Genomic DNA, 26,446 nt, shown 5'->3' on the forward strand with positions numbered 1-26,446 from the left:
GATAATGGCAAAGAAAACACTGAGGACGCCAGTTATATCTTAGCAGTGGTATTCTTTACAAGTTAGCCCTTGACTACAATCTCACCTGATGGTAAGTGATGATGCAGTCTAAGATGGAAGCGGGCTAACAAGTTAGGAGGAGGATGAAAATCCACACCCCTTTTCGGTTTCTACACGACATCGTACCGGAACGCTAAATCGCTTGGCGGTACGTCTTTGTCGGTAGGGTGGTAACAGCCAGACCTGGACCAATTAAGAAAATCTCTATCTGCTCAGCCGGGGATCGAGCCCAGGAGCTCCGTTTTGTGAAAAACACCGCGCATACCACTGCGCCACGGAGGCCGTCAAAGTCTTCATCGTCAAAGTCTTAGCAGTGGTATTTTGGAAGTGGGTTGTTACCTGACCAATCGGTTCCAGCAACCTGTACTGGTTGAGCTGGACATAGCCCGAGGCCTGAGCGAGAGACACTCGGCGCGACTCCCGGGGTATCCTCCTAGCTTTGGGAGATCCTTGCCCGCTGCTCTCTGCTGACTTGGCCGTGTGAGAACGTAGCAGGGAGGACCGGTCAGTGTATGCTGATAACCTGAGGACAATATATTTTTTAACCAACTTCTATACAGGGTGTCCTGTATTCGACCCTTAGCAAGATGTTTTTAGTATGTTAGACAATTTTCTCAATAACTATTTTGTTGAGAATTTCGTTATTTAATTAAATATTTTAAGGTACAGATTTTTATAATGCAAGGCTATGAAATTTTCGTAATATCACTTATTGTATACTCTACTTTATAAACAAGTTTTAGAAAATAAATTAAAAAATACAACATTATTTGTCATCATTCTTTTGTAAAATCATCATCATTATCAACCCATATTCGGCTCAATGCTGAGAGTCTACTCTCAGAATGAGTGGGGTTAGGCCAATAGTCCGCCACGCTGACCCAATGCGGGTTGGCAGACTTCACACACGCAGAGAACTAAGAAAACTCTCCGGCATGCAGGTTTCCTCACAACTGAGACACGTAATAATTAATTTCCCATAATGCACACAACTGAAAAGTTGGAGGTGCATGTCCCGGACCAGATTCGAACCCACACCCTCAGTAAAATCATAATTTACACTAATTACTGTTTTGTGTTACAAACTAATGATTTTAAACTTATTTCGCGGTTGTTCATCATGAATGTTATTTAAACGGGTACATACCACGATAAAAAAACGAGATTTTGAATGTCGATATTTCGACCCAGTTAATATCGACATTAAAAATCTCGTCTTATGTGTTACAATGAGAAATCTATGATGAGAAAATCGAAATGACATCGCACGGAAAGAAAACATCACCGAGCGTTGTTAAGCCCATCAAGGGTGAAATTGCAAACATTCTACAATTCTACAATATAAAGTGCAATATTTACGGCGCCGGCTATTGTATCGGAAAATATAAACGACGTGCTATGGGGGTGAACCATTCGCTACATAATGGCTGCTCGTTACGGACCTCTTAGGTTTATGTTTATAACACTATTATTATCAAAGATTTTATACTATTAGAAACTGAGGCGAACAAAGGAAGTGTGTAAACTATATATAGGTTAAATATTAAATAATGTAATGTTTATAAAAAACCCGAAATTGTGCATGTGTGCGCTCAGAGTAGAATATAATTAAAAAAAATTAAAGTTAAATTCGGATCACTTTTTGCAGTGATTTCGTAGGCACGTAACATAACTAATAGTATAAAATCATTGATTATTATCATAAGAAGTTTGAAAACATTTATATTTTAACTAGTTTTAGTTTAAAGAGATAGGTAATGTAAGCATTCTTTTCGTGAATTAAAAAAAACTAAACGTCTGTAATATTTTATTGACGTAGTTTAAAAGCACTTTTGAAAAGTCAATCTTTTATCACTACAAGTTTTTTTCATCGTACTATATTGTTTGTTTCTTCTGCGGATCTCTTAACTTCTGATTCGATCACGAAGTGAAACTTCAAGCATAGCTCGCTCTATCACACGCTGAGTGACTTTGAGACTTTTTATGAGGGCCACAATCAGCGACCAAGTCTCGGATCCGTAAGTCATCACTGGCAACACGCACTGTGTGCCTAGTGGGAGTTTTCAATATTTTCATACTGTTACTATCGCGTTGACGTAAACACGAATTTATATGGAATTGAAACAGTTGTGCAGTAGTGCCACTAGATGGCGCTGATTCAATTCCTTAGAAATTAACGCGATAGTATCAGTATCAAACTGCCACTAGGCCCTTGGAGCGAAAAAAAATCGTCTTCCTAGTCAGGCAATTAGTCAGTATTCTAATTCTCTGTCTACGAGTGTTCCTTTGCGATTGTTTTCATTACCTGTCGTGGTCGGTTGGCTGCCATTTGTTGACGTCACGATCCCTGGTCGCGTCTGCAACCACGTCCACTGCAGAATGTCTGGAACAAAGGGATGAAAATACATTACCGTTTGTATACGGCTCATTGCTTGTGTTGTTGTTACCGTGCTTTGCAGTGTTTATTATTTTGCTAAAGTCGTATTTTGTCGTTAAGATTTCGCATCGCTATGTCGTAAGTTGGTACTGCACTAATATTCTTCAACTTATTTTACTCGATACAATTACTTGACCCTCTGAGAGTTGACTTAAATGTTTAAAAAATTCCTTTTCGTCACGTTTTTTGAGGAAATGCGATCTCATAGCCTCTAAGTTTGAGAAAATGCGATCTCATAGCCTCCCAAAAATTTTTGGGAGTTGAATGTCAGCAACAAACAAAACAATAAAGATATTTCATTTGTTTTATCGAATTTATCTCTAGTTTCGTTTTATTTAGGATTTCATATTTTGTACATTGGTTTAAGTAATCTGATGGTTGTAATATGCCGTGGTTAGTCGCCGGCAAATATGTATCTACCGCCGAGCGCCAAGCCTATGTAGATTCTGTTAAGATGTCGCGTAAAAACCATCAGAGGTACTAAACTAGTATCAATACCAAGTAAGCCCACTTCTATCGTCACTCAAGGGTTAACTTGTAACATTAGATTAAAAAATAAACAAGCTGAGGGAATCAATTACTTAGAACACTTCAACCAAGGAGTCTCGTAGCTCGTATATTGGTAACGAGATCCAAATAAAATATCTGGATACACCAGGGGCTGTATAAATCTACACACCCCCCCAGGGAGTTTCAAATTCCATATTTACTAGAAAAACCGCCGTTACTGGATACGTCAGAGGTCGATGTAGATAACCCACATGATGTGGCTAATACTGGATTTTCTAAAGAAAGTGACAAAATTTTGAATTGTGAAATTATATAAATTATTTAGAGTCGCGGCAAATTCCATGATATTTTATTGCAATTGGTTTTACATTTCAAAAATATTTCGGGTCTAGATGAATACTTCTAGTATACTTCTAGTTTACTTCGGAAAATTACAAGTTCAAAATATTTATTTGCCAGAATTGGCAACATTACGATTTCATTCAGAAGTTTCTTTTTCCAAAATTAGTACCTAAGTTTCAGAAATCTTAAAGACCATTTTATGGATTGACTAAGATACTATTTTACGGCTCAACCTAGATGAATGGATGGATAAAGTCTAAAATAGAGATAAATTACAATCTAATATAACACATAGTCTAATACAACACATAGCTGGTCTAAAATCCTAATTAGCTGGTCACCCTAGCACTGTAGCGCTGCTTGCGGAGCAATTCCCTGAATTATTTACTCTCTCGCGCGATATTTCGCGTCTCGATTGTTGAAAAATTCATTGAATTTTAAAATAGTACAACAATTTAAATTTTCTACGTTAATACTTGTATATATTTGGTAATGAATATTCGACGTTGGAAGGATCGCAATTTTAATTTTAAGTTTTACTTTACTTATTCTCATAACATAAATGAATTTTGACTTTGACTTCTTATTATTTACCTTCAAGAGATATCTGTTGTGATTGTGACATTGTAGCAGAGAATACAGACCCTACTGTTTACTACTATGAGGTATTAGTGACGTAGGTCACAGGTGTAACCATGCTCTGCAGTCTGCTACCTAGACACAGTTGTGCAGTGAAAACACAGTGAACAGTGGAACAAACTAATGTTATGTTTTGTTATAAGCCTCACAACTATTACTGGCGTTTCTACAGCGTAGAGGATCAACTATTTGGCGTTTCAACAGCGTAGAGGATCAACTATTTGGCGTTTCTACAGCGTAGAGGATCAAACCTTCGCAGGCACGAGCTCCGCAGCGGTTTCAGTGGTAATAAAGCTCTATGTGAAAGAGCTTGTCGTGGGACCATGCTTATTTTAGCTGTCAATTAGCAGTGTGATTTAGATATGTAGATGTGATTGCCGGAAGAAAAAAATCTGAACTTTAACGTACGGTAACGAAGTATTTTACGTAGAAATTTTACAAAAAAATAAACCTCTTAAAATCATCACGGGCCAAGCTTCATTATGTTTATCTTACCAGTAGCGAATACTGAATTTTTCTCGTAGGTAGACCGTTCTTGTGGTTTTTTAGACTGAATGTGTTTCTGGCTGAGTACGTTAAACGTTACGTCCGCAAAACTCGTGGATTTTTAAAGGTAACCTGATTGGAATCGTGTTGTTAGGAACCATCGCCCCTGTTACTTACTTACGTATACATTACACACAGCTGGGTAGGAGCATATAACAAAAAACGCTAAAGCTCCTTACACTCACACAAGTTGACATTTCAGCTTATAAAACGACGAAGGAAACCCTATGTCGCTATCGAAACATGTCTATACAATATAGGTATTCGAGTAGATTCAGTTCAAAGAGGTCCCACAAAAATCTAAATAAAACAAATCCATTCATCCTCAAATAAGGTTTTCTTTATACGCAAATGAATGGTAAACTCAAACAATTTGAAACCGCTCCAACGCAAAGCCATGGGGATTACACGACTTGTTGGAACAAGTCCGTTCCGTTTTAATTATTTACAACGGAGCGAGACCCGCCGGAAGCGGCGCTAAACTCCGAAGCAGGGCAAAACAAAGTTATAATTGGAACGGCACGATATTCAGAAACGTGATAAGCAAAAAAAAATTGAAAGCCAAATTGTGTCGTGTACGGAACTTTTCTAAGCTGATAATTATATTTTTATTATAATATAAGTGGTTCCAGCCATGATTACCTAGTGGATGACCTCTGTCTTTGCTTCGGAGGACGTAGCTTCGAATCCAGTCCGAGGAATGCATCTCTAACTTTTCAATTTATTTGAGTTTTAAGAAATAAAACCTCACGTGTTTCAAATGATGAAGGAAAAACAACGTGAAGAATCCTGCATAACTGAGAATTTTCTTGAATCTCTTCGTCTGAAGTTTGCAATCTTATTCTGAGAGGACATGCGTGCTCAACAGTGAGCCGTTTAAGGCTCAACTCTTTAAATGGCAATTGATGATGATGATGATGATGATGATGTTATAGTTTTCTTTCTAATTTACTTATCCTACTTCTCTGATTTTTTTCATGTAGGTATCCATAAACAACCGTTTAGCCGGTAGAGGGTAGACACTTGACTCTAACGAAAATTAGCCCATAAAAGCTAATTTAGCTAAATCGAAAATTATTGGTATACAAAAATAAGAATCACTCATATTTTTTCAAGACCTATCCAACGATACTATGAGATACCTTAACGATTAAAAAAAATTCATCCACACATTACATGTAGGGAAGATACGGCAAAGATTTTATTTTACGACTTCGTTCACATTTCTAATTTTCATACTCTAAATTACAGGTTTCGAGTAGTAATAGTCCCTGTGCTATACCACAGACCGACGGATGGATGGACATAGCGAAATTAGAAGGACTTGTGGACTACGGAATCCTAAAAGAGTTCCTTATCGACTAGGGAACCCTGAATATAAGTGAAACATTAAGTATTCGATAAACAATAGGAAAATGGAATATAAAATTAAAAAAAATACATTTGGTTAACAAAGGAAGTTTTATTTTATAACAATATTCGTAAATAATGCTTTAATAAATTGTTGAGTACCCCCGAGTCATGGTTTTGTTTATTTACATTGTGTAAAATACCAAAACATTTTGAGTACCTATAGCTATGTCATATAATTTTACCCAATGTCTATACTTTTATCTTCAAAATGAAACAAATTGAAAGCTTTAATTAAAAAGATCTACACTTTTAGAATGTCGAATTTCCCAGTACAAACTTCTTATCTTCAATTAATTTGTTCTTTTCCACTTTGGGGAGCCAATAAAAGTTGGTCTTCTGTACTTATTAGAATTAAATTATTCAGTTGCTTTAAATTCAGGAAGTTACAATCTCAGGAATATCCGCAATTTAAGGGCCTTTACACACTGGTGTCTGCGGTTGGTATAACCTTTGTTATGGTTGTCATCCATAGACTTATAAAATAGGCAGACGGTATCTCGCTGTCAAACAAGTGAAGCACTATAATTGACGCCGAGTTTTTTGTTTTTTTCGAGTTGAGTAAGTGCCGATGGCTCCATGTGGGACCACTACGGTGACACCGGAGGATTTGGGCGAGCGCAGAAGCATCGCCTGATGAGACCCGAAGGCTGAAGGATAGAAGACGGAACGATTGTCTAAGGGAGTCTCCTATGAGACTCGGATCTCGGCTTAGAAGGCTATTCGGGAGGGGTAACCGTGACCTGAGTAAATCAGTCCGGGCGCCCCCAAGATCGTGAGTTACACCCACATCCGGGTGACGTAAGATATCGGGGACCTCGTCTTCGCTGGCGGAGACGCTCTGTAGAGGGCCCTTGAAGCATCGTCGTTCGTCCTGTCATCGTCTGGATCCGGTTTTGCAATGTTTGGAGCGGCTTAAGGGTCGTTTTGGGACGGTGGGCAAACACTACACTAGCGTTGGTTAAGATCGGACGGATCGTGGTTTTATAAAGGGCTAGCTTTGAACGGAGGGCTCAGTCCCGGTGTATAATGAAGATTAGATAGGCATTGTTAAAAGAATCAAACATTACTGATCAATTTGAATTTAGCATACAAGATGTCAGATGTATGTACGGAAAATAAATACTGTTCCCGAGGGATTAAGAAAAACGTATTCACGCGAGTGAAGCAATACCTTGTTAGTGAATGAATGAATGAATAATAAAGTATGGTTCGCTGATGCTGCGTAAACGATCATCGTTCCGTTAGAGATTTCTCTAAATATCTCGTTTCCGTTTCATTAGGTAATCCATGATTAATTAACCGACTTCAAAAAGGAGGAGGTTCTCAATTCGGTCGGTATTTTTTTTTTTTTTTTTTTTTTTTTTTTTTTTTTATGTATGTACACCGATTACTCAAAGACGCCTGGACCGATTTCAAAAATTCTTTTTTTGTTTGAAACGGTATAGTCCCCATTTGGTCCCATTGCCATCATGTCAAGATCTGATGATGGAATCTTGGAGAAATTGAGGGGAACTTTCGAAAATTATATGGGTGTCTAGTGTGTTGATAAACTTTTCCATTTAGTACTTTAAAGCACTACAATTTCATGAAAGTTTAAAATCGATCTGATGATGGAGCCATAAAACAGACGAGGGAACTCCTCGGCGATTTACAGCAGTTACCTTGTGTTTGGGCTTGATTAATTTGTATTAATGAGAACTTTCCACATATATAGGTTGTGACTCTCATTTAGGGGTTTGGTGGTGAAGACCAAGGACAATTAAGGGAACTCCTTAACAGTTTACAGTAACTACCTTGTGTTTGGCCTTAATTAATTCGTATTGCTGAGAACTTTCTACCTAGATGAGTTGTGTCTGTTATTAGGGGTCTGATGATGAAGACCAAGGTCAATTAAGGGAACCCCTTAACGGTTTACGGTAGCTACCTTGTGCTTGGGCTTGATTAATTTGTATTGCTGAGAATTTTGTACCAAGATGGATTGTGACTGTCATTAGGGGTCTGATGTGTTCGTTTGAGATGAAATTTTACACTAAAAATGGAAAAATAATAAAAATTTTAACAAAAAAAATACAACCGACTTCAAAACCTAAAACGTATCCACTAAACTAAAAAGTGAAAAATAACATCATAATATGTTCTACCTGCTGATCAGTATGAAGGCGGTGCTTAGCCGGTGTTGTCTCAATTTAAGCCATTTCTGACAGGACCACAAGAAACAACACTGTCTGCAAAATCTATAAGATCACATGGCTTGAATTAATACATCACCGGCTTAGCACCGCCTTCATACTGATCAGCAGGTAGAACATATTATGATGTTATTTTTCACTTTTTAGTTTAGTGGATACGTTTTAGGTTTTGAAGTCGGTTGTATTTTTTTTGTTAAAATTTTTATTATTTTTATAGTAGATATCTCAATTTCAGGCAAGTACTTTGAAGTTAGATATCTTAGTGTGAATTAGAATATATCTGGACACCTGAAAGCAGCTACTATTTATGAGTTATTAGGGCTAATAGGGAGCCGTGATAGTCCAGTGGATATGACCTCTGCCTTCGATTCGGGGATTCAAATCCGGTCCGGGGCATGCACCTCCAACTTTTCAGGTATTTGCATTTTAAGAGATTACTCACGTGTCTCAAACGTTGAAGGAAAACATCGTTAGAAAACCTGCTTACCTGAGAATTTTCTTCATTCTCTACGTGCGTCAAGTCTGCTAATCCGTATTGGGTCAGCGTGGTGGACTATTGGCCTAACCTTTCTGAGAGAAGACTCGAGCTTAATAGTGAGCCGAATATGGGTTGTTAATGATAATAGTATAAAGAGCATAGGGTAACAAACTATCAGTGGCGAAGGATGGAATTTAGATGAAGGTAAGCCGTCTCAAAGAAAAGGAAATTCATATAGCGTGATACGAACTCTGGTTTCTCATATATGTAGTTACAGTGTAACAATGACTATGCATTAACTTTTAAAGGCAACCCGACGCGAATCGCCTTGCATAAATTGTTCGCCGCTTCAAACTATAGCCTTCATGAAATTAAATATAATTTCTATATTATCTTTCACTATCCACTATTAATATTGTTATTTAATTGCTCATAGTATTTTTATAATCTGCCGAGTTCTATTTATTTATAATCATCTGAATAGAGCTATTAAATAGACTACGGGGTGAAAATATAAAAAAAAACAGGTCACAGAAGGCCTTCGGGGACCTGCGCTCGGCGTCAAATTAAATCTTGCCGAGTTATTATAAAACACTGATGTTTTACTATAAATAGTTCTAATTTACCCTTCGAGGTATTTTAAAATTATTTTATTATTATTATATTTTTTTAATTTTTTTTTATTCTTTTCAAGTTAGCCGTTGACTACAATCTCACCTGATGGTATAAGTGATGATGTAGTCTAATATGGAAGCGGGCTAACTTGTTAGGAGTAGGATGAAAACTCACACTCCTTTCGGTTTCTAGAAGAACATCGTACCGGAACGCTAAATCGCTTGGCGGTACGTCTTTGTCGGTAGGGTGGTAACTAGCCACGGCCGAAGCCTCCCACCAGCCGGACCTGGACCAATTAAGAAAATCTCAATTGGCCAAGCTGGGGATCGAACCCAGGACCTCCGTCTTGTAAATCCACCGCGCATACTACCACGCCACGGAGGCCATCTATATTAATATAACAACAGTCCTTTTTTCTCGTTAATTGTGAGCCCCTTTTTTCGCAAATATGCTTGGAGTATCTCTGCGTAATGGAATGAGAAAATCTGCAGAAGAATCAAAATCACCTACATAGCTCAACAAGTTGTGATGCTGAAGTGACATTAGGCAGGGCATATAGTTTTTTTTTTCTTTAAATATATTAGCCATATATTTTTATAATATGACCAATATTCCCATTTTTCTCCAACTAGTCTGGAAAGACTGTGCTAGGAGTGGGTCCGACAATAGACCAACAGTGAGGATTGACCCCTCGGTGATGACTCCAACCTCTCTTACCGTTGAGCTATTGATGCTATTGAGGTTTGAAAAGTTGATAGACATTGAGTTCTTAACTAGAACTAGAACAGCGACACCACACTTGAAAGCGTAGTTTTGGTCGACCCTTCACTAGTTGGTTTGATGACATCAAGACACACTCAAAGCCACTGGATGCAGGTGGCTCGGGAACGTTGTGTTGAAAGTCCTTAGGTACTAGAGGCCTATGCCCAGCAGTGGACATCCAGCAGATGATGATGCAGTCATAACTTTGTGCTCAAACATATATCGAAACTTTTTAAAATTAAACAGAGTAATAGAATCTTCAAACGAACTCACGGTCAAAGGTTAATAATTGTTAAGATATTATACATTTAAAATAGTCCACAAATCAGGTCAACACATAAAGGGCGGGTAGTCAATTCCATTTTATGGTTCCCATATCTTAATGACGCCCATAAATATGGCTACAACGTGGCTACAACCATACTAACCTTGTTAATAATAGTGCTAAAGGGCAAAGGGCCGGGTGCCTTAGCGTATGAATACCTTTTAAATATGAAAGTGTGCCGATATTTTCATGTGAAAGATTTTATATCACGAATAATTTGTACTTTACCTACCTACGGCTTTTGTAATTTAAAAGCATGTTCTAAGGGAAAATATACCTACATATAAACTGAAGGCGATTTTACTTGAAAATAATTAATATTTTTATTTTTTTCCGCTAAGCCGATGACCCAACTATAATACTTATTTTGCAGAGCATGCAAGGAACACGTCCTTCACAGTGCTACTGTGTTTTCATTATCCTGAGGATAATGCAATAGGCATTATATTGCATTTGCCCGTAAATACTGTGGCAATCATACCTTATAGACCATCAGGGTACTTACTCGTATATCACAACCAATTTCGGTGTAGAATTCAAAACATGAACATATCGGCGGAGCAGACTAAATTCCACTTCTGATAACGGAGAAGCCATAGTCTAAGAGCAGGTTCTAAGCTTTACGTGTCAAGGATGGCAGATACACAAAGTAACACTATCAATCATTACCGGAATATTGATCAAGTACAGTGCTGATACTATCAGATGTTAACCAAGATTAACTAGCGTATGCTGTATGTAAGGAGTCAGCTACCAGCGGATCTCTGACTTGCAACCGATTCCAGTAGGGTTAAAGGGCCCCTTTACAACATGGCCTTTAAGGCTCCTCTTCGCCGCTTGTGTTGGCTCCCATCCCATCATGTAACTAACAATACAATGTTATTATTATTGTAATGGCCAAATAGTATAATGAATTTTCGTTTATGCTATCATGGTTATTTCCGCGAAATGACGTTAATCAAAGTTATTTCTACCACTGCCACCACTAAACTCGATGTAAAATGATGTTATTAACGTTATTTAGTTGAAATAACCATGTTAGATGATCGCCAAGTAGAAAAGTCACTGTCGCTTGATATGCTCATTTTTTTAATTGTACAAACACCGAGATATACATTTTTTTTAATAATTGCCCTGCTGAACACAGTCAGGCTGATTAGCAGCAGGAATAAGTATGGCTTTCCCAAGCAAACTTTATCATTGCAAACGCTCTACATAATATATTAGTTTCAATTTGGTAACTCTAGAGATAATATAGATCTAGAAGTCTCCTATCTTTCCACAGGCCGGGATAATGACCTACAACATTTTCACTGTAATAACACACGCTCGGGTGGTTTCAAAAAACAAGAATGTTTAATAGAAAAGCGTTATCTTGTTTATCCATTTTCTCTAAAAGTCTACTTTAATTAGAATATATTGAAGTTGTTTTCTTAAATGAGAATTTATATATTGTACTAACTTTAGCTCGCCATTTCGTGGTTTTAACCGACATCCGAAAAGGAGGAGGTTCTAATGTTAGGCTGAATGTATATGAACCTTGGACCTCAAGATCTGATACCACTGAATCAACGAAGCAGTTTAAACTCACTATTTAATGTTACAGGGTACATACAGGGTGTTCGGGATTATTTCCCATAACTTCAAGGTGTTGACAAGTGCACTTATAGGAGCCGAACTGCATAACTATTTTTTTTTTAACAAAAAAAAAACTTTTTATGTTTTTATACAAAATATTTCAAATAATTCCGACTATCCATTTAACACACATTTAACACACATAACATTTTAAAATACGTAATCGTATTGGTAAGACTGTCGATATCGACGAGATATTGCAACTTCAATCATAACGTAAGGATGCGATATAAGGGACACAATTTAAGATCTATTTACAAAAGAAATATTTTTTACTCTGAAAATATTCATTTTAGAACACATGTTCCTTAGACGTTTTTAATTAAATTTCCTTAAAGGATATAACCCTCTAGTAATGGCACATACTCCCGAGCACAATGTATATGTTTGTAACTTACGAGTAATAGAGTTATTTGAATAATTTTAAAATATCATATATTTTACAGTGGGTGCGCTGCGCCACTATTACCACCCACACCCTGTACGGATGCGGGTGTGGGTGGTAATATCGGGTGAGTGCCAGGTGTAACTGGCCGTTTTATCGGTAACCTTATGGTTATGTAAAACCATTAAACATTGCAACTATGTTCTCAGTGAAACTATTTATAGGGACTCTACTGAAACGTAGATTAACATAATTAAAACAAATTTAATAAAAGCAAGCACTACTTTGCGAAAGTTAATTATGTAATAACGAAATTATATTTTCCATGTAAACCTAAAAAAGCCGGCGGCGAAGTCACTTTACGGAGAAAATATTATCAAAGTACATATTTTATATTTTTTTTATTCTCTACAAGTAAGTGATGATGCGATGTTAGATGGAAGAGGGCTAACTTATTAGGATGAAATCCACATTAAGGTTTCTACACGACATCGTACCGAAACGCTAAAACGCTTAGCGGTACGTCTTTGTCGGTAGTGTGGTAACTAGCCTCGGCCGCAGCCTCCTACCAATCAAAATGTAACATGTAACAAAAAAAAATTCAGTAGATGAGACGTAAGTTTTCAGAGTTGGCCGTAATTATGAAAACAATAAAAGTAAAGTTTTTAAATCACTAACTCAGCCGATTTCAGTCAAACATATTTGAATATACTAAGGATCCTTTGGGTTCTAAATCAATCCGTTTGATAGCTATGATGACATTTACAGATACATAAGATAGGCACTTACAATTTATACAAACTAACAGTATAAAATCTATACTAATACTATAAAGCTGAAGAGTTTTTGTTTGTTTGTTTGTTTGATTTAATGCGCTAATCTCAGGATCTACTGGTCCGATTTGAAAAATTATTTCGGTGTTAGATAGCCCATTTATCAAGGTAGGCTATAGGCTATATATTATCCCCATATTCGGAACGGGAACCACGCAGGTGAAACCGCGCGGTGTCATCTAGTATAGTATAATTGGCGTTGAAGGTACTGTAGGATGTACTTATGTAAAGAATTAAAGCTACCCCGCTCAGGAATGTGCGTGATTTCTCTCAATCAGACTGAGCAACTGTGGTTTTAATAGAGGTTTCTTGTTACAGACCTTCTAGCGCTGATGTTCGAAAGGTCACGACCTTTCCAAACAAGGTTATTAGCATTCGAAAACTTCGAACTTTCACCCAGAAATTCCTTATTACCTGTACACCCGTCTTAAGTACAATACCGCTTTTAACTGTACACAGACTTTCAATAGAAATTCTGAATTCAAAGTCATGTTATTCAATAAACCACTATCGCATTGCAAGACACTGGGTATCAGTCATCTATTATATGTCATTGATATCCCTAGAAATCTTACAAAACGTTTAGCTTCTTTTTTTCTCATACTCACGGCGGGTGAGGAATTCGTTCCCAAAGAATGTGTTTCTTGATTTTAAAAAATTAAGCATCATAAACGTATATGCGTCTTCTAGGTAAGCGCGTCCCACTTTCGGTCACATCTTACCGTCAGATGAGATCGTGGTCAAGCGCGAGCTCATAAAAACATATCGTGCAATAAATTCTTCATCATCATCATCATCCGATGGACGACCACTGCAGCACATAGGCCTTTTGTAGGGACTTTCAAACATCACGATCCTGAGCCGCCTGCATCCAGCGAATCCCTGCGACTCGCTCGATATCGTCAGTGGGGGTCGACCAACACTGCGTTTTTTGTGCGGGATTCGAGCACTTTGGGACCCCAATGTCCATTGGCTCTACTTCTGCGGATCTCCTCATTTCAGACACTATAGCTTGTTCCATCGCCTGCTGTGTGACTCTGAGCCCTCTTATCAGGCTCATAGTTAGCGACCAAGTCTCGGAATCATAGGTCATCACTGGCAACACATTAGTGTTCGAAGACATTTGTCTTCAGGCACTGAGGAATTTCGGACGAAAAGATGTCGCGAAGTTCCCCGAATGCGGTCCAGCCAAATTGGATTCGGCGGTTCACCTTTTTCTCGAAATTGCATCTATCTAATTGGACCATTTATGTCTTAGGTTATTACAATTTCGAATGTAAAGTAATAAATTAGGTATATTTTAATTTATATTTAAATTGATGATGATATACTGATTAGTAAAGTAATTTAAAATTAAAATAAAGTATGAGAGTACCAAAGCACTCAGTCTGAGACGAACCCCGCAACAAACTTAGCTGAGTATCTTTTTATAATCACCATCTCACAGAATTATAAAAAAGTTTTGAACCGGGCATTACACCCCAAAGCTTTTACATAATAATGGAATTTTTGTCTAAGCTTTTGGTAGAATTTGGTAAAAAAAAACTTACATTTATTAGAAGACATGCCCGTGATTCAGCGTTGCTACTTATTTTCTTAATTTCCCACAAATTTCCCAAATTTATATTTATATAAACACAACAAAACGTTTTTTTGGAACACTCACCCTGATTTAATTTTGCATTTCTTTAGATATATACATTAAAAAATAGTTGCAGGATTTAAAAAATCCCCGTATTTAACCAATCCCCACAATTGGGATCAAAGGTCCAAAATTGAGTTGAAATTCCCCGCAATATCGGAACTCGCCACAAATTAGCAACGCTTTCTTTATAAAAAAACTGTGAAGAACAGTTCAACTAAGTAAATTTTCCTTTATTTGCATCATTGACTCCAGCAGAACTAATTGTGTTAGATCCGTGAAAAAGAAGAAAATGTATCACGTACTAAGTGCAGAGCAGTGACGTCACTACAGTATAACAACCCTCATCTAGCTAAGTCAAGTGTCCAATTGTGTCGGAATCATTTACTCGATGGCCCCCTAAGTGTATTAAAACAATCTACTTGAGCTCGGTGTAAAAATCTAATGGCGATGAATTTAAAGTGGGCACTCGGGCTCGCCCATTACTGAATGAAATATACTTCACAAGATAATGTTAGTCACTTAATCTGAGCGTGGAATGTTTCAGTGTCATCGTTAAGTTGTTAAGTCGTAAAACTCTACGTTTAAATTAAGTTGGTCTTGTAAGTTTGCTCGTCTGCTGAATACATTAAGGTAGAATTGTTTATCAAAAGTTATGAGGTTCTTCTCCCATTAGTGTTCTGTAAAGAAATGCTTAACAGCAACAATTTAAGGAAGCACAGTTAGAAAAGTATGATAGTTATATTAGAGAAGTCATTCTATAAATCCTCTTTGAGGAGATCCACCATGTCGTTTTAATGCGGAATCGGGGTTAAAATATATTGTTTGTTTCTATAATGATCACAAGGTATATAATAAGTTCAATTTACGAAGACGCGCCCACTCTTTGTCAAACCTTGTCAAACATACTTCTAGTAATATATGAAATTCATTTCGATTTATTTTTATGTGCGTACGCGTCGTGGATTGAATTATTTATAATCGTTATAAAGTTCACATATAATGCCTGTGACGTTGGGGACCCAAGGTGCTGGGTACTCCGCAAGCGCAGTGTTGTCAACCCCCACTAGGTGGACCGATGACATCAAGCGGTTAACAGGGAGCAGAGGATGTATGTGGTTCAAAACCTTGTTTGGAAGTTCTTACGAAAGGTCCTGCAGAGAACGTCAATCGATTGAAAATGATTATAATGGTCATTAACAGATAATGTCTGGGACCGACGGCTTAATGTACCTACTCTCCGAAGCACGAGGCATAACACCACTTTCGCAACTCTAGGCTGATGATAATGGACCTCATCATCATCATCATATCAGCCGATGGACGTCCACTGCAGGACATAGGCCTTTTGTAGGGACTTCCAAACATCACGATTCTGAGCCGCCTGCATCCAGCGAATCCCTCGTCAGTGATAATGGACCAACTTACTAAAAAATCTTGAAAGAAACCGCATCACAATAGTGACGTAGCGTGCCCAGGTAGGGCCCTGTATTAAACTTAGTTGAGGGGCCCAAATGAAGGATAAAGATTTCTCACAAAAGATGAAAAAAATGCTCGCTTAAAATCAAAATGACAGTGAATTAATTTGTGTAGAATGTTAAACTTTTGGGCACACGGTTAACCAGGAAAAAAAGAGATTACTTATATTTTGCTTTCACACGTAAGGGGCCTGTAGTCCGGGGGCCCCGTATCATTGATACGGCTGATACAGTGGTAGCTACGCCCCTGTCACAATCGTTTATGAGTCACGATGCCACATACAGACACGTTAAATTTAACACCGAGAGGGGTATTAAATTGGACTGTGACTGGTTTAGACTTATATTTTTAAAATAATTTTAAAAATATAATTTTAGAAATCGTTTAAAATGGTATAGTTAATTAAACAAGAATTGTAACTACGTTGGTGTAATGTAGTTAACTGGTTTGGTGAGCCTCAACATTTGATACGGCGAGTCAAGTTTATTGTAGTTCAGCTCAAGTATTCATGAGGCGGCCAGGGCTGCATCGCGGCTTTATTACGTTACCAATTAAATTAACTGCAGCAATCTGTGTTACCTGGGACAAGAACATAGTCAATATATAACATTATTATTTGAGAACACTTAGTTGATGGACATAAATTAATGTTTAGAACGGAATTTTTATGAATATAATAATTAGTAACTAACATATTTGCAACTGGCGGACGCCCGCGACTTCGTCCACGTGAAACTCGATGTAAACTTTCAACCCCAATTTATAACCCCAAATCTGTTAATAGTATCGCATGTTTTATATTTAATTAATAGTCGACTAATTATTTTACAAAAATATATCTAAAATTAACGATTTTTAGTAAAAATACCCTTTATGGGTTGAAAATAATTAGAATTTTTAAAGAAAAATCTTTTACACTACATTATTTTTCTGGTACTTAACATACCATTTTTACAATGTAACTAGAAAAATGAAGGACGTTTCATACAAACTTTCAACCCCTGTTTTACGCCCTACTGATTTAATTTTTGGGACAAAACTAACCTGTAACGTTTCACATATTATGGTATCAAATCGTGCCAAGTTTCATATAAATTCATTGAGAAGTTTCAGCGTAATGCCCGGTCGACAAAAATACGAAGAATCAGACAAAAAATAGAAAAAAAGCACTTTTTTTTGGCTTCAGTGTAGATTATAAAATACCCTCCAAGATTTTTTTTTAAAATACCTTCAAAGTAGAGAATTTGACCTGTTTTATTATAAGTAAAGATAGATAGATAAGTTAGTTAGCACGCCCCTGTCAGATGAGATCCCACACAACACTCATCCGTAGCGCGGATGAATAAGATACGAGATCGTTCCGTGCGAGCGGATGCGCACATCGCAGCCTCCATGCATTGTTAACGCGCCCGCCCAAGATGCCTCACTCATTTGTCAGTGCTCCGAGTGTCTAAATTTTCAAAAAATTAAAAAAAAAAACCTTATACATATAAATCTGTATAGAGGTCAATTCTGTACATGAAATATTATTCTAAAATAACTATAAGTGGTGATTAGTAATCGATACTGATACCAAAAATGCAATCAGTCAAATTTTTGTCTGTCTGTATGTTTGTTATTTTAACGAAATTTGGTACAATTATTTTTCATACTCCTGGGCAGGTTATAGTATACTTTTCATCACGCTACGATCAATAGGAGCAGAGCAGTGAAGGGAAATGTTTGGAAAACGGGAGAAGTTACTCCATTTTTAAAGCGCATTTTTTTACTATAAGGGCTGGATTAAAGAGATCTAAGGGCGGAAGAAGTCGTGGGCGTCCGCTAGTATAAAATAAATTTCCTTTATTTCAATTAGCCTTAGTTTACTATTTAGTTTAAGTTTACTAAGTTTGACTATTTTAAGACTGTAAGGTTCAGCTGAGAAGAGACGGAAATAAACTCAACAGTTGCTCTTTTATTTAAAATTATTTTTATCTACAATGTTTTTTATCATTACATTAAATTATTAATTGTGTGAACTTACCGAATTTAGTCAAAGGAACTGGCAAGCTTTCGACTAAAGAAACCAATGTTTGGCCGATAAAAGGAGACGGAAACAAAACAAAAAACCTCTTTTTAAATTCTCGTCTGTGTAACTGTTTGTCGTTGTTATGCTTAGTCTGGGGTTTAGATAGGATGTAAGAAAGAAATAATATAAAATAATTAAGCCAAAAAAACAAAATACATGAATTTTCGCTGACGAAGTCACGGATTCACAGATCTCTCTGTTGACAATTAGGGCATCAATAAATGCGCCAAAGAGCTCGTCAATAATTCGATTCAATTTTAATTGAATTCATATTCATATTGAATCGAATAATTCTTCGCATTATTATTTAACTTTATTTATTGCAGTGTTTTTTTCCGAATTCGCCGCGGTAAATTTTTATTTCACCGTGGCTAATTGTCTCGACTAGTGAACGGAGCGTTGGCATTATTAGCGCAAAGTCAGTCTGGCTGTCCAACGCGGTAATGAAGCCAGAATTCTTGTCACTCGGTCGTTAACTCCTCGGTCAGCTTAAGTTAAAGGTAAACTTACAATTACATTTAACACACATTACAATTAATACAATTATAAACATAAGCAAGTTATTTAGATAAATAATGTTTTCCTTTGTTTCCCTGCTTTAAATGTAGAACTGGCTTCAAATCCTACTAATATTATAAACGCGAAAGTTTGTATGGATGTTTGGATGTTTGTTTCTCTTTGACGATTTTACTCTGGATTAACACATACTTTTTATGCCGAAAAAATCCATGGGATTTGCGAAAACTGATGATTTTGATGATATGAATGTTTCTTACTCTTTCACGCCTCGTCTAATGAATCGAATTAGCTGAAACTTGGTATTGAGATATATTATAGCATGGATTAACATATTTTATCCCGGAAAAATCCATGGTTTCCGAGGGATTTGTAAAAAAACTAAATTTCACGCGGGCGAAGTCGCGGGCGTCCGCTAGTATTATTATATTCAGCATTCAATTGAGTCAATAAAGTGTTCTATTTAGCTCTTAAAGAAATTGGAAAAAAGGATAAACATTGTCGATTCGGCCCGGAAGCCCACACCGGCCAGATGGCATCTTGACAGGGAAATCCAATTGTGTGTGGAGCTACCTGCCTTTATGTTCCGGCTTTATTACATCGCCGGCGAGGCGGGGAAATTACCTATTTTCAGCATGTTTAACTCCGATACAGTAAGGAAGAATATATCGAGAAGATATGGCAAAAACTGAAACACCTTATACATAGTTGTTCTTTTACAAATACTAAGTTGCCAAAACACTTTAAACCTGCATCAAAAAGGAGAAATTATGTACAAGTATATATTTGTGAGATTACCTCAAAAATTACTAATGCGATATGGAAGGAATTTTTGGTTATTTATATGAATATTTTCTAGGGATGAGTGGGTTAGGTAGATAGAGATACGGATTGAAAGCGGTTCGTTTTCCCTTGAAATTATTGTATAATGTATATTTTCCAAGAAGGCTCCTTTTAGATGTTCGGTATCCGCTTAACGTCTTTTATTGTCAATACACGGTAATCTTTGAAAGATATATTTATTTATTTTTATTTTGAGATCTTTAAGTGACGATGTCAAAGAGCCAATTCAAATGAGGTTATTGCATACGACTAGCTAGTATCTATCTAACAAACAAACCGAAATAAGAGAAATAAAAAAATAAAAAAATCTTTATTCATTAACTAAGTCTTACAAACAAGTGTCAAGGGCCACTGTACAAGGTGAAAAACAGAAAGAAAAAAAACAATGAGCGAGAGATCGCAGTCAAACACTAACATGCCATTGAATTAAAAAAAAGTGTGTATCAGCTCCGACGCACGAATGGAGTTTACTCTTTTAGATCCACTGTCTAAATAGGCGTATGTTGCCCCGCAGAATACACTATGTACCTCTCAATACCTACGCATGAAAAGTGAAAGGTGCGCAACCGAGGAGAAAGAGGCGGCGTGAATAGGTTGCGCACAAAAACGTAACGCTGTCATTCGTTCATCGAATTTTACTGCACACATTTTTTTCATAGCGATCGATTCTTAAGGAGTAAACTCCAAAAAAATCATACCCATCCATCCATCTCCAAAAATATCTAGTTTGGGCCCGGCGCTAAGTACAAATGACACACGAGTAAACATGAACTGGTAGCTGGCAGGCAAATATGGGAAGTTGACAATTTCCTGAAAGCATCGGACCCGATTGGCGCCGATTAATCAGAGATCCGCCGGTACACATGCTATACCAATTGCTAGATTGCTGATCACCCTGTATATATAATAAGCGAATATTTAATTTCTACTAATAGCAGATTACTTGACAATATGTCTATCTCGTCACGAAATATCTATAGACTTTAGACCTACAGGAATGCTACGTGGTTGCGGGTAGAGGTAAATATATCACTAGTTCTGAAAATATATCTTTGTGACCCGAAATTAGAATGCCAAAGTTCATTTATATTGTATCATCTATACCACAGAACAGAAAACGGTAAAAGCTAAGTGAATATAACTATTACTGCCATGTCTATATCTGGTGCTCCCGATTCACTGCATGTTAAGCTGCAAGCTGCACTGCATGTTAAACCTATTAGAATATGATACTAATATTCTGTGTAGTTTTCGTTAAATCATCTGTTAAAATGTGTGGCGTATCAATAGAATGGGTCACAAAGACCGATAGATGCAATAATTCACATCGTTAGTGTAAACAAGATATGATCTCACGGCGGGCGGCGGACGCAAGCAATTAGTTTAAATTGATTTACACGTGCTGAGATCAATTATATGGAGCCAATGTACGCAGTTAAATTGCCTTGGTCGTTTTTAGGATTCCGTAGTCAAAAAGAGGGGAAGAAGAGATCTCCAAACCGCACCAACTGTAGCGGACAGTTCCCGTAATGCAGCCAATCGTCAAAGTTGAGAAGAACTTCACAGAAGGCATCGCAATTTGAAACAAGCACAACCAATCGGCCCAGAATGGTCGATTATGAAGAAGTAGAGCAAGTAAAAAGTCATATTTTCTTCGGGGTCGTCCGTTCGTCCATCCATCTCTCAGTACCACTTAGTTAGGCATATTAATTTCATCGATAAAGTTGTAATATAATTAAAATAGTAAAGTAACAAAAAGTACTGAAGTAGTTAAATTAAGTAGGTGAGTAATGTGAAAAACTGCGAGGTGATAATATTTACCATAATGTGGTAACCAAAAAATGTAAGTTTACCGGTTAGGTATAATATCCACCATCCGTATCACTGCCTCGACAAAGTTCAGACAGCCTCTTACCAGTAAATTGATAACGTAATGTATAGCATAGTATAAGCAACCACAAATCCCAAGCGTACGCGACTTCAAGGCTAACGAGGCTTTGCAGGGAGGGTCACTCTGCCCAATTATCTTAAAATTATATATCATTATAATGACATATAGTTATCGAGCCTGTCGACATCAATTACGTATAGTATGATACCTTAAACTGTACGAGTATAGCAAGGTTGAAAAAAGAAGCTGACATGTCGGTACTAAAATACGTTGTTGCGTATTTGTAACTATTAATTTTAAAGAAAATGAAGGTTTATGTTAGTACAAAGTTAGTTCGGTATAATAAAATCAAAGTATGCCTTAAATTTTATTATTAAAGGCGTTGCAAGTAAACGATAAAATAGAAACGATTACATGCAAATTCTAAAACGTGAACAACATTTAATATAATAACTTTTAGTAATATATGTTTTGAGAACAAAACCAAAAAGGTCAACTTAGGGTAAGCGCATACGGCATCGATTTGGTTTATAATTTTCTTCTTTACAATCAATTAACCATCTTTTATAATTAACTATTTTTAATATTACTAAATCCGCAGATGAACCAAAGACACTTACATAGCTTAGCGAGTCTCGAAGCTGAAGTGGCAATGGGCAGGCCACATAGTTCGAAGAACCGATGGACGTCGGGGTCTCAAGGTGCTGGAATGGAGACCCCGCACCGGAGCGTAGTGTTGATCGAAATCCCACTAGGTGGTCCGAGGACATCGAGCAGATTGCTGGAAGCCGCTTGATGTTGGCGGCTCGAGACCGTTGTGCTTGGAGGCATATGTCCAGCAATGGACTTCCAACGGCTGATAATGATGATTGTTACTAAACCAGCATGCACAATTTTAAAGTCATAGCTTTTTAATTCTACAGGGCAAGTTAAATGTAAACTACGGAGCTAACGTAATTTTTTTACCTTAGGGCGCTCTCTGCGTAGTCTGCGCTGACCTTTAGAGGCACGTCAACACAGCCGACCCACGGTTCAATGTTAATTCGATTGGCGATTAAGAACCTATAAAGATAAGAATTGGTCGTCGATCCCGGCGCGGTCAGAGCGGCGTAATTAAAAATGAAAATTGTTTTGGAATTTTCCTCAGTCCTTAGGCAAGGTCGATTCTTGTAGGTACATCTCGATTTTTAATAAGTTTGAGGATTTATTTATATATATTTTTTATTCTTTACAAGTTAGCCCTTGACTACAATCTCACATGATGGTAAGTGATGATGCAGTCTAAGATGGAAGCGGGCTAACTTGTTAGGAGGAGGATGTCCTAACAAGTTAGCCCGCATCGTACCGGAACGCTAAATCGCTTGGCGGTACGTCTTTGCCGGTAGGGTGGTAACTAGCCAGGGCCGAAGCCTCCCACCAGCCAGACTTGGACAAATTAAGAAAATCTCAATCTGCCCAGCTGGGGATCGAACCCAGGACCCCTGTCTTGTAAATCCACCGCGCATACCGCTGCGCCACGGAGGCCGTCAAAATCATGTAATAAAAATAATATTTTCTAATTTCAGAAAATCTTAACTTGAATACATGACTGTCTCCCGCACCATCCTACATGAAACGGTACGGTGATGAAATATACGCCTTAGGACACTTACACATAACGTGGCTTTATATTGGTGGTAAAAGATTTTTCAAAATCCAAGTTTTGGTGTATCCAGACATTAACACAAAACCACCAACTTTACCTCTGTATAATATTAGTATCTATGTATGATAAATAAAGATAAAACTTTCCTCGACTCTGTCCGCAGTCGAGTAACGCAATTAAAAACTAATTTGAAATTTTCCCGCCTTCTCTGAAATGCCTTTGTAATAGTGTTATGGTTGTAATAGAATCAACTCGATATTTGTATTAAGTTTGTTGTTTAGTGCGGTCAGATTTGTTAGAAATATGAACACACTTACTTTTAGTTTAGCTTTATTAACGCTTAGCTATTGCAAGCATCGAAACAACGAAGCGACGAACGAAAAACGTTTACTCATTAACTAAAATATTCATTAATTTCGTTTTTTTTTAATTTAAAAAAATATACAACATACAAAAGTGTCACGAACTCTTATATATTCCTATACTTTTAAGGTTGCTTGGTAAAAATCACTATGAAGCGATAAGACCGCCTTTTTGAATCCCACTTCTTATTTTCTATATAATAATAACAATAATAAATTTCTTTATTTATGGCTACAAAGGCCCATTGGTTAGTTACATTGTTATCTTAAAAATTATGTAAGTAGATACACAATTACATTTAAGATAATAAAATAAATACATAAACTATCTCACCGCACCAAAACAGAAATAAATCGGCGAGTCAGTCATTGCTTGCTAACATGTTCAAGATTCTATTGGAGCTCGCCCACAATCTTGCTAGGAGGGATGACTTCCGTTTTCTAATTATTATATTGTTTGTCTCCTTATTTTGTGGTATACAAAAATAAAGTGTATAAATAAATATATAAATAAAATGTGCGCATTCACTGAGTCTAGTCATGCAACAAATAAAGAACAATACACCTCCGTGTTGGTGAAATATGTCCGTTGTGTTGGAGCGGCACAAATTCCCTCGGGCACAAAACTGCACAATGCGGCGTACATTGTACACTGTACACATACGAGTACAGCCGCGCTCATCGCTCACTGTCGCTTTATTGCCGCACTGTGCCGAGCTTGTGACTTTTAATATAAAACAAGCGGACGACCGTGACATCGTACGCTGAAATTCAGTCTTTCACAAATCCCGTGGGAACCATGGATTTTACCGGGATAAAAAATCTACATGTTGCTCAGCTTCCTCTATCTTCCACTGAAATCGATTCAACCGTTCCAGAACCGTTTTCAGATAAACAGAAAGACAGACATATAATAAAGCTTGTTTTTGTTTTAGTTTGGTGTAAATAACTTTATAAGCACTTGAGTAAACGTAGTTTGTTTGAATTGTCAGAGAGATAGGTACTTTAATTTTATTTTCACTACTCTTGCTCAAAAACACTGTCATATTACCACTCCACAGCGGGGCACAAACAAGCATATTAGCCTCTAGGGGCTAAAGTAATTTTGTTTTTTTAATTCTTGTCTGTTACGAGTACCAGCCAAATACTCGCCTACTATAAAACGGACGAGGTTTTATTCGAAAATAGAATCATTATAGGTAAGGCCCTGATTGTTTTGAAAAATAAATAAAAAACTTTAAATTGGAATGAAATGCAGCGTCCTTGTCTGTGGAATGCGTTTATTTTTTTATGTATTTTTTATTGAGTTGCGAATAGAGCGAGATTTGAAGACGTGGGACATCCTTTACGGTAATACCTTTGCCTTTTTCTCATGTGAAAAAAATAAAATAAAAAAGCGAAAATTTAAAAAACAATTGGCGTGAATAATACCACAAAATAATACACAATTTGTGACCGTAACTTAGGTACATATTTTTTAACATTAATTGTTATTGTTGTCTTCATCTAGTGAGAATGGTGATCCTAATTTGGAGATGGATGAAATTTTCAATCTGTTACCATCAAAGTCCAGACGCATTTACTTAAATACTTACCTACGAAAAATTTGATAAGTGAAGAAAACAACAACGAATGGATTCACTTACGAAAGGAGTTTTTTAAACTATTGTCTCCCACGTTTACCTCACATACCTACTCATTATTCATCTACACAGTAGTCGGAAATTATGTTACCGGGTAAAAGCATCTCCGTTAATATCCAAAATTGTAGACTTTGTACATTTAATTTTCAATTAAAATAAATCATTGAATATTGAACTAAACTATTTTATTTTCTCGCAATCGTAGTGAAAAGCAGAGTGTAACACGTGGGGCTAAACCCATTATTAACTTGGTTTCTATTTAGGCGGCCCTCGCCTTACGTCTCGGGCCCTAAAAATACCTCGTATATAATGGGTCTTTTTAGCCCCTTGTGTAACAATCTACTATTGTAAACAATTAAAAAAATCAGTTCGACACGTAAGTTTTTTTTAAATATTTGTTACGTCATAACTCATTGTTGTCACTCATTAACCAATTTTGAAAATTCGTTTTTTGTTTGAAATGGTCCAGATTCGTCTGAAATTTGGCATGAAAATCGGTTTAGTAATTTTGTGTTAAAATGAAAATAACGAAATTGCCCAGTAAGGGATAGAGAGACTTATGTCCGCAGTGACTTTGCGTGATCGAACCAGAAGTGAAGAGATCAGAGTTACAGAAGCGAAATGAGTGTGGAATCTGCAGTGGCAATGGCCGGCACATACGACTCACATTCGAATTATAAGGAGTTGATATGATGATTGTGCAGAAAGGGCAATTGATAAGACTCCGCCCCTCGAAAGAAGTCTCGCGGCTAAAACCTGAACTAAAATTGTCAGCGCCTCACACAATTAAGACCGCCATTACCAAATGACAATGTGCGCCATTAGGACAGTAACGCCGCGTCTACAAGACTTGTTTCGTGGCGCGGAGTATATCAATCCATCAATTGGGCTGAGGTGAATGGTAAAACCCTACTACCTCTACTGGTCCAGGCAACTTGCACAAAAAAGCTACGTCTATATTTCTTATATTAAATCAGGTAGTGTGTAAACGCCCTTCCAACTTCTTTTTCCCGCCATCTATAACTTAGACACCTTTAAGGCAAGAGTGAAGGCCACGGACTTGCTGTCTGTGGAAAATGAATTTTCTTGGTAAGCACGCCATAAGTAAAAACTCATCATTGCTTTCCATTAGGTATAATTTTGTTGTACTTAAGTGTGTGCTTAACGTAAGAAAAAGTGTGTGAG

At 37.1% G+C, this 26,446-nt stretch overlaps 1 protein-coding gene across 2 annotated transcripts in view; it reads right to left on the reverse strand.

The window, feature by feature from the left end:
- LOC112048608 (calcium/calmodulin-dependent protein kinase kinase 1) overlaps positions 1-26,446 on the reverse strand; it is a 142,433-nt gene that overhangs the window by 27,033 nt on the left and 88,954 nt on the right. For both annotated transcript variants that reach the window (XM_052882991.1, XM_024086215.2), the window contains 2 exons: positions 2,366-2,443; positions 400-583 (listed from right to left, as the gene is read on the reverse strand). In XM_052882991.1, the coding sequence (XP_052738951.1) occupies positions 400-583; positions 2,366-2,443 (262 nt within the window). The remainder of the gene's footprint in view (positions 1-399; positions 584-2,365; positions 2,444-26,446) is intronic.

Source organism: Bicyclus anynana, chromosome 8 (assembly GCF_947172395.1).
Source record: "Bicyclus anynana chromosome 8, ilBicAnyn1.1, whole genome shotgun sequence".
Taxonomy (NCBI): Eukaryota; Metazoa; Arthropoda; class Insecta; order Lepidoptera; family Nymphalidae; genus Bicyclus; species Bicyclus anynana.